Source organism: Mesoplodon bidens, assembly GCF_964165515.1.
Source record: "Mesoplodon bidens genome assembly, chromosome: 16".
Classification (NCBI taxonomy): domain Eukaryota; kingdom Metazoa; phylum Chordata; class Mammalia; order Artiodactyla; family Ziphiidae; genus Mesoplodon; species Mesoplodon bidens.
Genome location: NC_138173.1, coordinates 35527961 through 35541543, shown reverse-complemented (window position 1 = coordinate 35541543; position 13583 = coordinate 35527961). Strand labels below are relative to the sequence as shown.

General features: G+C 38.0%; 1 protein-coding gene across 4 annotated transcripts in view; it reads left to right on the top strand.

Annotated features, from left to right (window-relative positions):
- The window catches only part of RUNX1T1 (RUNX1 partner transcriptional co-repressor 1), a 135303-nt gene that overhangs the window by 29277 nt on the left and 92443 nt on the right, over positions 1-13583 (top strand). Inside the window, exon 1 of one of the 4 annotated variants that reach the window (XM_081258072.1) lies at positions 8835-9612. The exons of the other annotated variants lie outside the window; for them this stretch is intronic. Coding sequence (XP_081114198.1) covers positions 9606-9612 — 7 coding nt within the window. The 5' untranslated portion in view covers positions 8835-9605. Of the gene's footprint in view, positions 1-8834; positions 9613-13583 lie in introns of those variants that run through there. 4 annotated transcript variants of the gene reach the window in all.

Below are 13583 nucleotides of genomic sequence, written 5' to 3'. Positions count from 1 at the left end.
TTTTTTTTTACAGAATTCCTGCCATTAGGGCAATTTTTTGCTCTTCAAAATTTGGAGGGTCATGACAGGGAACAGCACAGAGGTTTTTAGGACAAATAGACTCAGACCTTTCTGTGGATGTTTTTGTAGGGAGGATTTGTTTCTGGGTCAGCTTTAGGAAAAGGTGGAGAAGGAAACGAGAGAGAGTGAGAGGAGAATGCTCTGTTGATGCTCCGGGCAGTTCTTGCGGAAGTTGATATGCAGAACCAGGGAGCCGCGGCTTCGGGGTCAGGCTCTTACCCAGCAGCCCTGCTTCCTTGTTTAATTACCTGAAGAGCAAAACAGTCAGCCTGAGAGTGTGTGAAAGCCCAGTATCTCTGAAGCCTCCTGGCGCTCTGACATCCTGCAAGGCCAGCCCTGTCTGTCCGCCAGCGTCAAGCTGGCTCCCGCCCTGGGTTCCTTTCTTTCTGGAGGCATTGTGTGGAAGAGGGTTTGGTCAGGAATTTGAGGTTCCTGCCAGTGCTGTGTCCCTGCTCTTTCTTTCTGGACTACGGTGACAGACATGCTTGATTTTTTTTTTTTTTTCTTAATGGGTTTAAAAATCTGTCTTTTTCATTTTACACCCTGGCCTTGCTATGAAACAATATCTCTATCAACAGCAACAGACATTAACCAGTGCAGGACTGGCCTCAGTTAATGGGTTCTCTTTTACCTAATTCCTGTTATTTAGTTTCCTTCATGTGTTGCCTTTTTAGGTCAGATTCACTGGTAGGTTGGTGTGGAACTAGCAATTAAGGTTGTTTTTTTGTGAGGCAGTTTTGGAATCTTAATCTGTCCATGAAAACAGAATAGTCCAGTTTTAAACAAAGGTGATAGAACCTTTAAGGTTGGGTTTTTTCCTTTCCCTGGAATTTAAATATGGATGTGGACATTTGCTGTGGGAAGGGCCATACCCTTTGAAGAAGTTGAGGGTGGTGGGAAACATTATTTGGAATGTGTGGCCAATTTGACAGTAGTGTAGGGTACTCTGAGGAATGCTTGGAGATGGAGCCATTTGGGAGATCCCCAGAGTATAACAATATGTTATGTTTCCAAGAGGAAATCCAGCAGGTTCTTTATGCACAGGGTGGGCTGGTGAAATGTCTGCACTGTGGGTGGGGGAGCAAAGGTGGTGGTGGTGGGGTTTCCTGCAGAGGGAGGGGGAAGTGTGACTACATGTGCAGTGACTTGGTTTTTCCAGCTACTTCATTAGGATTCTGTCATGCAGACTTCAGGGCATTTACCCTTTATATGCACATATGTGCATCCCATTAATGTTAATAGGAGTCGCCGGCAAGTAAAGAGAGCAGCAGTGTGTACCTGTGTTCTGTATGAGCACAGCTCCAGGGGATTGATTCCATTCTTTGCAAAGAATCAAGGAATTGGACTCTGCAGGGAGGAGTTTGGTAGGAATTATTCTAAAAACTTATTTTTCATATTATATTTATGGAAGCGATGTCAATATTTTATGTGTTTGTATACCACTCCAGTGAAAAGTATATAATCATTTAAATAATTGGATTAGCCTCGTTCATCTTGTGATGGAGCTGGCATCACCATGATCTATTTATACACTAGCATAAGTAGTAGTATGTGGATCCTTAGGCACGTGCATGTTTATTTATGTATCAGCCTGCTGCATTTCTTTGAGTATTATTTCTCTTTCAACATCAGTATAAATATGAGAAAAGAAAACAGGTAAGCCACAGTCAACATTCCTAACTGGTGTCCTCTTCCACTGACAGACTCCAGGTACCCCCCTTTCAAGCTCCAGGTTTTTGGAAGTTCTATCCAACTGGAGCTTTTTTAAATGCAAGTAACATTACTGCTAGTTGTAGCATTAAGCCTTAGCAGCAGAGAGTGTATAACGTGAGAAAAACTTGGAGGACTTTGAAAAGTGAATGGGGAGAGTTGTGGCTTGCAGGTGGTATTACTGGGCTGTACCCCACACGGAGTAAGGAACAAACTATGAACAAGAAAATGGGGTTGTTGCCTTGCACTGAGTGTGCTCAGTAAGTGGAGTGAAATGTCAAGAAAAAAGCAGATCTGTGGGACAGGAGAAAGGGAGGAAGTGAATTACTCTAGAAAAGAGAAGGGAAGAAGCCAAAATCTATGAGTAACTGTGGACCTGTGTCAGTTTACCAACAGGAATCAAAACAGGACATTTTGATATAACAGATAAAAAAGTCACAGTATTCCAAAATTTTAGTAAGATTCTGGTATCTACAATTAAGAATAACTTTAATGAGAAGTGAGAGTGAGAATTGAAATTTCCATACAGAGTAAGAATTAGGTTGAGATTTTTAGGTTTTAACCACTGTTCAGTGTATTTCAGAATACACAGCATTGCATTCTAGTCTGCCTGGTCTTGTGCGGGGGGTGAGGGGAGGAGGAGAGGGGTACATGACGAAACCCAGGAGGGTCGGAGTGAAACGTTGATTTAAAAATTTGCATTGTTATAAAAGCAGATATACTGTGCTGGGTATTATTTGAACAAATAAAGCAGTTTTGGAATGAAAACTTATAATGGAATCCATAATACCTAGGTTTGAATTTGTTTATAAATGTGGCAAATTAGTATGTGTGGATGGATTTTGCTAATTTGCAATGTGGAGAGATAGAAGTGGAGAGTTTGTTAGAGATAAAAGTCCTGTGAAAAAAGAATATGATGAAAAAAATCTGGGATTTTTTTGTTTGTTTGTTTGTTTTATTGCTGTGTGTTTGCTCCACCTGGTGGATTTTGTTGAAAGTGTTTTAATCCATGTTAATGAAAAGACTACCCTGCACACAATTTACAGTAAGATAAATCTTTTGTTTTATTTTTGTTGCTGTGAAAAATAGTTTAATTCCTATCAAGGTCAAAACATTTATGTATTTTGTCCAGTATTTTCATTGCATTGAAAGTAATATTTATTGTTTCTTCTGGCTCAAAAATGTAATACATGCTCAATTTAGAAGATTTGGAAAATAGAGAAAAATTAAAAGAGGAAAATAAACATGATTTATAATTTCATCACCCAGAATCATTGCATTATTTTCAAGAATAGATGTTATCAGAAGAGGACCACTTTTGCATTTACATTTATTTAAAGATATGTGGAAAGTTAAATACTATGCCAAAGTGTGATTGATGATGATCATTATAATTATTTTTGGACAAATGCTGCCTTTAAAATTCCCAGTCTCTAAAAAAAAAATGTGTTTTGCAGGAACTGCATTTGTTAAGCTACATGTCTACAGAAGGCAAAGGTAGTAGAGATTAAAGGTACCTCATGCATTCATAGGGCTGTTCATACGGGTGACGAGATCTGTTGTTCGCTGGACTTACACAGATTGCTTTCTTTAGAAATCTTAAGGAGTCAGTTGTGCTTTGATCATCTTATTGTTTTCCTTAGGTTATTCTTTTTTTCTCCTTTAGACTCTAAAAGCTCTGTAACAGAAGGTGAAGTTTTGAAAACAGTGTCTCCATATGCAAGGGATTTGGAGACCTTTTTATTGTCTTTAAAATTGTCATTCACAGTCCTCATTAGCATTTATTGTTGCAAGCATACAGGCAGAAAATGTGAAATTGGTATGTCATGAATAGCCCCACAGAGCTCTCGAGCCCTCCGAGTTTGCCTGCATGTGGTGTGGGCTGGGCTTTGAGGGAAAGCTGTCCAGATGGCTGCCTGCACAGGGCAGAGCTGCAGGTTTTTGTCTCTGGTGCTGGGAGGAGGGTAAGTTCATTGGAGCATACGCCATCACCCTTGCTTTTTAACAAAACTAACTTGCCGTTAGTTAGGATGGGGAGGTGGTGACATTGAAACAAAGGTTTTCCATGGAGTGTTACAGTCCTTGTCAAATGGGTAAGAGATGAGTATAGAGTGTCTTCTATATTATCTGAGTGATTTTTGTAGTTATAAAACATAGGAGGAAACTAAATGGCAACTTATTTGCAGATTTTACATGCAAGTGTATACTTTTTAAGATTGATTGTTTTTATGGGAATATGCTTTTGTATGAAGAGAGAGTTGATATAGCTAGTATACGGCCTTGTGGATTACTAAGGAAGTGTTTTACTTTAAAATTTAAAAAAATAATTTAACCCTTTGCTGGTGCCTATGGATTAATCTACATTTAATGATATTAGTAGGTTTGAAGTTTGCATTTAAATAATACAACATTCAGACAATGCAAGTGTTAAATCTGTTTTAACATTTCAGAGTTTTTTTTGAATATTAGGTATTGAAAATCAAAAGTCGTTGGTGGAAAAGAACTGCAATATATTGTGATATTTTAAAGGTCTTGGCACTGTTAGAAACAATTCATAATAATTACAAATACAGATTTTGTTTTTGCACATGATAGTTCATCTTAAACAGATTTCATTTTGTAGAAATACACATACATGCTCCCTACATACTTAAATGTACTAATACACATCTTTTCATGCATATGTAGAGAACATTGTACTTCAACCAGAGTTAAGACTCAAATACAGAGCCTAAAAAATTGTTGGAATGATATAACTAACATTTTATTCTGAAGGTGGAAAAAAAATATCAAAGAGACTTTTGGGCTTATCAGCTTAGGTGATCATTATTATTTAAAAGTTTGTTAGGATTGGCATCTTCAAATTACAGTTTAGAGCACATTATTAACTCACTTTAACTGATTGGAGAAACAAAAATCAAAGGGACCTGAGTCCTTTGGTTTGACATGTCACAGGTGAAGGGAAGGGGTCATGACTTCTAGTTCTTGACCTGCCACTTGCCCTGGTAGATTTGGATTTCTCGACAGACCATATAGCATGTTCTCCATGGGACACTGTTTTGTATGGTGCTTTGTCATCTAGTTGCAAATGATCCAAGCAGCGAAGCTTTTCTGCTGCTGTGATGTCTGGTATAATCACCTATTAAGATAAGCTTCCTCTATCCAGCATGTTTTCTTTGACTTGATTCCATCTTATTGCTAGCACTTAGGCTCTCTTGGATAGCCCTAAATAACCCTTTGACCCCGTGATGTTTATACACCCTTCAAATTCTTAAGATGGCAATCATGTCTCCTGTTCTTTTGTCATTTAAGCAAAGCTCTTGTGAGCTCTTCTGGGGGCTGGCTGAAAGTTATGGAGACAAAAATGCCTGCTAGTCATTTCCCCCAAAGGAAATATTTGAGGGAAATAGCATGAATGTGTCCAGTTGTTTACAACAGACTTTTATATAAAGGAGGTTAAAATGACAGATATTCTCTTACCTTTATAAAATACTTTAATGAACTTTTTAACTTAATTTTTTTCTATCCCACTCATTTCTTTCTGGTTGGCTGCATCTTATGTTGTAGCCTAACTAAAACATAAACCGTTTGTTTTTCTTGCAGACAAAGTATAATTGGATTTATCTTTGTCAGAAGACAATCTATTATGCTTTTATTTAATACAGTTTCAGATGTCTTTCAGTGGCAGAAACAAATTAATGTACATTTTTATTAGGTGTTGTATCTATTTAATTGACTGTCAAAGTGATGAGAAGTTAGGAAATCATCCAAAAGAGAGGTCCATCTCCCGTAGCCCAACAGCTCACACATTAGGTAGGTTTGCCCTGTCAGTGGGATGCCTTTAGAAAACACTAATAGCTTCCAGCTGGGTGGAAAATCAAAACCTTTGGGGTCTGACAAAACTAGCAGATTTGAATTTGAAAGCAGAGCTAATGCCTCCATTTTATTTTTTACCACTCGCCCATAAAACATTATTTTCCAATATGTCAGCCTCATTTGGTGGCCAGTGGTCTGAAATTGAAAGTGGAACAAGCAAGCGGAGAAATCTGGACATTAGTGAGTCCGCCCTTTCAAGCTGGTGTGCCACTTTGTGGACAGGTCTCCCCTAAGAGCAGGGGGGTCTTAATGACCATTCATCAATGCTCGTTGGCTGATCATTGAGTGCCTTCTCATTCAGTTTATCAAGTCTTGCACATAAAAAGTCAGAATAAGCCTTATTCAGCTTTGTTAAAGGCAACTAGGAGTAAAATGCTCCATTTGAACCCATTTTGCCCTGTTTTTTCACTTTGTTAATGCAGCCCTGCTTAAATGAGTGCCTTTATTGGGTCGGTTAGAATATCTGAAACTATTAATTCTCTTGTATTGAATAGCTGGTGGCAGGCCAGAGCAGATGGGGTAGGAAGGTATTTGGTTGGGTGTATTGCTTTCAATTAGGATCAATGAGGTTTCAGCTTCTTTGAATTAACTCACTTAATACCTACTGTGTGAAGTCACAGTGTATCACAACAGCCTGCTAGGAGCAAGTGGAAAGTTGAGAAGATCTGTGGAAAAGCTTTAACTCAAACTCTTCCTTCACCAGTGCAGAGAGATTTCATTAACTGAAATTTCAGTAGACTGCTAGTCCCTATTGGTAAGTCAGGTTTGAACAAAGGAAAAATCTGTACTGTAGGGATGGTCTGTTTTGGAAACAAGTGGAAAATACCTTAGAGTAATACAATACCATAATGTCCTTCTAGTGAAAGAGCTAAATATACTGTCAGAAATTTATGTATTATTTTGGGAGCTGGGCATTCAGTTGTTGACTAAATATACTGATTTGGAAAGTGATGTTTTAGATGACTCTTTAAAAAAAATTGCCTTAAAAATGCTCTGTGTTCTTAATTAAAAGACATCCATTAACTGACATGGCTCTTCTAAGGAAGACACTTAATTGGTCAGCAATGTATTCTTTGTTATTGTTTTGAATATATTTTAATTTTTAAAAATATGTTTCCTAATGGTAATGCAGGTCGGTGTTTTATGCCAGGGAAAACTTCCACAATACATATTCTTTTTTCCCACTCACTTACATAAATGTATTCATCATGTTATTGATTGTCTATTTTTATTATACAAGTTGAATGTTAGAGATCTTGGCTCCTTATACTCTTTTTTTTTTTTTTTTTTTAAATTAAAGGGAAAGTTACCTCTGTCTAAGTAACTGTATAGAACTATAGAACTATGCATCCAGGCTTTCCTCTTCAGGGAGAACTGCCAAATGGGGTTGCTGCTTTGCTTGCCTCCATGGCTTACAGGATAAGAGGAGGAAACTGGTTCCCCGAGAAAAATGCTGAACTAGTCTCAGGTGCACACACACTCAGGCCCTTTCTGCAATCAGATTTCTAGGTGAGAATCTCCAGGGGTCCAGGTTTTGTTGATGTGGATCAATTTAAAGTGGCAATTACTGTAGTCAGATAACAGCTTAAAAAGCTTTTTTACACATAGAAAAGATACATAATCACACAGCATATGGAACTTCAGTTTTCTGAGCTGTGGTTTAGGGACTTGCAGTGTACCGATATTAAGACCCAGTTTTAAAACCGGGTATCATCCAGTTTTCTTAAAGTGTATTGCATTTTTGTCCTATGATTTTCTATTTTAGAAGTGATTCACCGTGCATATTGATGAAAGTTGGCTTTCCCACTGTGAAAATGTTCTCTTTCTAACATAGGTATAGTATTAAAAAGAAAATCAGTGGCGTGTAGCATTGAGTGGCTTAAAAAAAAAAAAACTCTCTTTAAAAATGAAAATCTGCAGATTTAGGATGCTGGATTCCATAAAGGCCCTTATAGCAGGGCTTAATTGATTATCCACCCATGCCTGCTATAAAGCTTTCTGTCATAAGAATGTTTGAACTCGGTGCATAACTGTTCTGAAATCCATTACACAGAACCTCATTACAAGTGACATCTAACTAAGATGAACAAAAAGATTGGCCTCATAAATAGGGTGCAGTACACTATTAGTGACAGAGCAGAGTAATCATTATGAATTATAGTCATTTTACAAGTTGTGTCTGACAGTGATGGATTTTTGAGGGGTTCACTAGATGAAGCAGCATTTCTTGGGCGCAGTATTTGAGGACTGTACAAGTTCTTATTGATTGACACTGTTTACCAAAGGTGATCTGTTCTTAGTTTGTGCAGGGTATGTGTGTACCTGGGCACGCTTTGAAACAGGTTGTGTGCACTCTCGGGATAAGGTGTAGGAAGGGTGAGGAGTTAGAAGTCAAGAGCCACTGCCTCTATTTTCAGATGGGTTTTTATGGTTTCTTTGAGGCAGCAAGTAGAGGGAAAATCAATCTGATAAGGGCTAAAAGCATATCGAAAGTGTAGAATAAGCACAGGATGAGTTGGAAGACTGTGAAGGCAGAGCAAGAGTTAAGGGGGATGCTCCCAGCTGTCATATTCATTGAGCTTGTGGGCTGGTCAGAGGCTCCTAAGTGGAATTGTTTCTGTGTTGATACTGGATTGAACATACACTGGAAAGGTAAAGCCTGAGGGGTCTGTCTCATCATGTGTCGTGTTGTTAAACTCACAGAGACCTAGGAAAGATTTGCAGGTGTTAAACTGAGGAAGAGTTTTAGAAGTGAACAGTATTTTCCTTCTGCCTGGCATTTTTGTGTGTGTAGAAAAGTCATGCAAGGCAGGCAGGCATATGTTTCTCCTATGAGGCAAGGATGTTTTACAAAGGACTAAAGAGGGACTGCTGAGAGGAAAATAGCCAGCTTTAGATAAAGCACTATAACAAAGGCTCTAGTTTTATATATCATGGTGTCCATTAAAGCTTAATAGAGAAGAGTCCATTGAACCTGGCTGGGTATGTGTTCTTCATGGGAAGGATAAACATTTAAGAGCGTGCAAAAAAGTCAGAAATCAGGAGGACATGATGGTTCAGCTTTTGAAAAGGCTTTACAGTGAAGATTTTGTTTTCATCTCCCATGGATCTCTATGCAAGGTAGAGGAGAGTAAGCTAAGAATGTTTGGAGCATATCAACGCGGGGATCCCAGGGGGTTAAAAGCACGCTAGTAAAATAAAAGTGGTCTGCTTCTGCTTCTCAAAAGTGTTCTATTTTACACATACTACTGAGAAGCTGACAAAGGAAATGATTCTGATACTTTGTTCAGTCTGATAAACTGGCACAGTATACACAGTCTTAGAACATTTTGTATACTGTTTTTGACTTCCAGTTCAATAAACAAGCTTTGAGGTCTGTGCCTGTGTTTTTTTTTTTTTTTTTTTAATAAAGTTCCCAATTATGGGGGGTTAACATGCGAAGGTGGAAAGGACAGCTTTTGTTGTGAGCAGTGGTAGGGGGCCAGGTCTACTTTCTGTTCTTTTGGCAAAATAAGGGTTAACTTGTAACGGGCTGGGGGTGGTGGTGAATGAATTATTCAGCATTTAGCTTATCATTCTGCATTTTACTTTTCCGTTCTTTGGTGCTCTGGAACTTGCTGAGAGAGGTAGAGTGGGTAAGGGGAGGCAGGGGTTGTGATACTTTGCATACACATCCCTGTCATTGTTCTGCCTGAAGAGACAGGGCTGGGTTCAAGGCCACATGTGCTCCTGTCATCATCCACATTTCTGCTCCAAGTGCAATCCGGAGTGTCAGCTCTCCATCTGTCTCTGCCTGGCAGGCGCACGCGCCCAGCACCCTGCCTTGGGCTATGCCGCCCCAGCCCCTTCTGACGGCCCTCGTCTCTCTGCCGGTGCCCATTCCAGAGCAGGAGGCATGAGCCCTGAGCACGCTTGCTCTTAGGAGAGAGCCACTTTCTGTGTGTTCGCTGGATTCAGGGATGCCTGGTGAGTTAGCCCTGCTCCGCTTTCTCTCTGTGGTTTTGAAATGAAGAAAGCTTACTTTTTATTATGCTTGGAAAAATACCTTCTGCCCCACGGTGAGCTGTATTTTACGTGGGCAGGCAGAGGCTGGGGGTGACAGAGGTGAGCTGTGGAGAGCGGCATAAAAAGAGCCCTCAAAAATCTCAGTACAGGGGTACAGGGTGTGGAATCCTTGCTTTTAGAATGTGGGAGGTGTGTTTTAAAGGCTGAGGGAAAGTATAGCCACATATATGTTTGCCAGAGCAATTTTACTTGAGGGATTTAGCTAAAGTAAGAAGTATTGTTTCTGTTCTGGATTTTGTGACTGTCATCTGTACCTTGTATCCTGGGCATTTCATCTGTGGAGAGAGTTTACAGATTATGGTGGAATACTGGGATGAGGTCCCTTTAAAAAGCTGTTCATGTCAGAGAAAGTGAAGGAAGCTTTAGGGACTACAAATTATTTCAGTCTCATCCTAAATCACAGTCCTTAGATGTCATCAGGCAAATAATCGAAATCGGTTAATTAAAAATAAAAAGTCTGCTGAATTACTGAAGCTGTTGTGGTCCTGGAAATTTAGTGTATGTCTGTTTCCTCTGAAAAATATTATCTTTGGAGCCTAGAGTGTTTCTGTGATTGTTGCCAGTGAAGGCTCTGCTTATGGAGAGAGAAGCTTGGTAGAAGCCTGGTGGGGAGAGGGTGTTTCTGCTCTTCTCAAGAACTATATGGGTTGCCCTTTACCTACTTTGAGTAGCCTATCTCAGATTAAAAAAAGGGCAGTTAGAGATCCTCCAGCTGGCTGGTATGTGCGGATTTTTTGGGTAGGACAGGCAGAAGAGGCTGTACTTGGTCACAGAGTTTGTACACCTCACAGATGGTGTTTTGAAACATTATCTGCCGGTTTTCTGCAACCACAGTTGTGTGTAGGTATCGCCAGTTGTTTGAAGAATGTTTTTCCCTTTAGGATGTGTCTTGTAGTCCTCATCATTATTGATATATGTGCAGAAAGGATGCATTTGTGACGGAACTGCACCTTTTTTATTAGTTCAGTAGACAAGGGATGTGTGTAGCTGAAATATGGGGAAAATCAATTTACAAAAAGACAATGACTGAGGTCTTTGAAAGGTCATTTTAACTCTTTAAGCGATCATCTTGATTTATATGCACCATGCAGCTAAGGATGTAATGTGCGTTGGGTATGTGATGTGGAATCTGTGTGAAAAAGTGCTTGTGTTTTTTATTTAGCCAGAGTATTGTAGTATCGTTTCATCTGATTTTTATGTCCTCAGTCAAATCTAATTTGTTTTTATGCTCTTAATTAATATGTGTTAAATGATCTGATTTATTAGTGTTTTGTAGAGTCTATATTTTGTTTTGGTAAAACAAAACCCTATAATAACCCAAAGCAATTTGTGAATGATAATAAGTGAAAGAGATTAGTTAGGACCCTTGCTATCCCATGCTGGTTACATGATTTTAAAATATTCTTCAAAGCATCCTTATTTAAAATGCATTGAACTATATTTAAGGTTTTAGAATCATTGATAAGTGTGTTTTAGCATTGTCGTTAATATATGGCTGGTTCTAAAGCAGTGACCTGAAGTGTGGGCAATGTTTCTCACTGTCTCTTGCTCATCAACTGTGTTAGAAAACCTTGTACTTTGATGCAGAGGACATATTAACAGCTGTGACTATGAGCTTGTGTCAGAATGGCGATACTTGAGCGGTTCTGACACTTGGCTATTTTTGATACCCATCTGCACTTTTAAACCACTACTGTCGGATGGACTACCTCTTAATATATTTTCAGCATATTTTAGTCCATATATATATATACTTATATTAATGGACAGTTTTTACCATCTGGGACAGATTTTATATTTTTAAGTAAGACATTATGTGTCGAAGACTAAAAGGATGTGTTTCCGGTAATCTGATATTGCACTGTTTCTTTCTTAAATTTGACTAAGTATTTATATATCAACAATTATTATTATTATTATTTTATTATTATGATCTTTTTTCCATAAGTCAGGTATCAGAATTGGATCCTGGTTGTTCCAAACTTGATGTAACAATTCTCAGATCTAGGACCTTTTTCATAAAAATGGGGGATCCCTGGAAACAGATGTGCACAAACTTATTCAAAGACATACTAATCTGTGGGGATGGGTAGGTAAGGTCTTAGTTTCAGGGTTTCTATAACTATGTCAGTTAATAAAAAAAAAAAAGCACTTTAGCTGTTGATAGCATACTATTTCAAAAGGAACCATGAAAAGTCAAAGGAGGCCATGCATGCTTTAAAGAAACAGATTAAACTGTTTTGATGATTTAACGCAATATAAGGAAATATCATTTCATTGCCTGTCACTTCGGAACTTCTAGATCCTTGTGTTTAAGGAAAGAAAAATGTTTTCTTATGAGAAGGCTAGGAGACGTTTGGCATTATAGTATTTCAGGAGGAGATGGCTCTAAGCTTTCTGATACATTTATATTTTTATCAATCTTTGTATAATATTATTAAAGAACATATGTTGACCTACAAAATGCTTTCAGGACTGTTTCCTTAAAAGGACAATAAGTGAGCACAGTCTGCATAGCCCAGAAATAGTGCTGTTCTTTCAGAAGATGACTAGTATTAGGTCAGACCACCCTTTCTCAATGGTCCTGCTCTCCAGATGTGACTGGAACTTTTTTTTAAGTTCAAGTTTCCAAAAAAAAAAAAAAAAAGATTTGTTTTCAAAATCTGGTTTTACTTAAGACATCTCCATCCTGGAGTGCATTTCATAAATTGCCCACATATTTTTCTTAGCAGAGAACTTAACTGGCTGTAATTTTTAACACATGGCCACATCATGTGATATTTTCAAAACACTTACACATAGCTTTAAGAAGGTCCCTGCAGAAATGATCCATCCTCTCACAGCCAGCCTTTTTTTTTTTTTTTAACAGCATATCTGCATTTTCCATTTAGTAGAGCTATATATTATTAGCTTACATTTTTGGGTAGTAAAACAGTGCATTGCTGATTGTAAAACATGGACTTTATTATCTGCTGAAAATTGATTTGGCATTTATAGCCACTGTGTACTAGACTGTTTTTCTGTTTTTAACATCAATGCTTGCAAGTGATGATTTGTGTAAAATCAGAAATGAAATTGCCATGGACAGACAACTGTTAGTATCCCTAGTAACTGAACATTTGGATAATGCACCTGGTTATTATTTTTTTTATAGATGCATCTAAGTGCTATTATACAAGAACATGAAACACAACAGTCCATTCACTGTCACTCTATTTTTACCTTGCAAGTTGATTTGCCATTGTGTTAGGCTAACTCTTTGCTGTATCAAACAAGCCTCCTGCCAGCTATTAAAGACAACTATACTAGCAGCAAATACCCAATTATAAATGTAGACTGTGCAGACATTACTTTTTTGTAACAGACATTTAGAAGTTCCAGCTTCTCTTCAAACCCTGACCCCAGTTCCCTTTTTCTTTTTAAATTATTTTCTGTTAATATTTCTGAGTATTTGACCTTTCAGTTCTATATATTTTAAATAATACTTGGAAACTTTTACAAGGTATCTTCCTCTGTAGTTAATAATATATTGAAAATGAAAAGCATTTAATCTGTTTTTTGGGGGAGCGGCTATAATTTTGGACATTTTCATAAGACAAGTAGTTTATTGTTATTTCTTAAAATAAGCATTTGCTTAGTAGGCATTATATAGTCCAGAAATGTTTAGTAACTATTTCATCACTACACTGATATTTGATGTTTGCAAGGGAGATACTGTAATAACAATATTCTGAACAGACTTTTGAATCATCAAAGGAACAAATACATTTTAGAGCTGGAAGACTGACCTTGAAAGTGCCTTCAGTTTACAGATGTTGAAACTGAGGATAAAACTGAGGATCACAGAAGTTAAGTGACTTGCTCAGGTGATT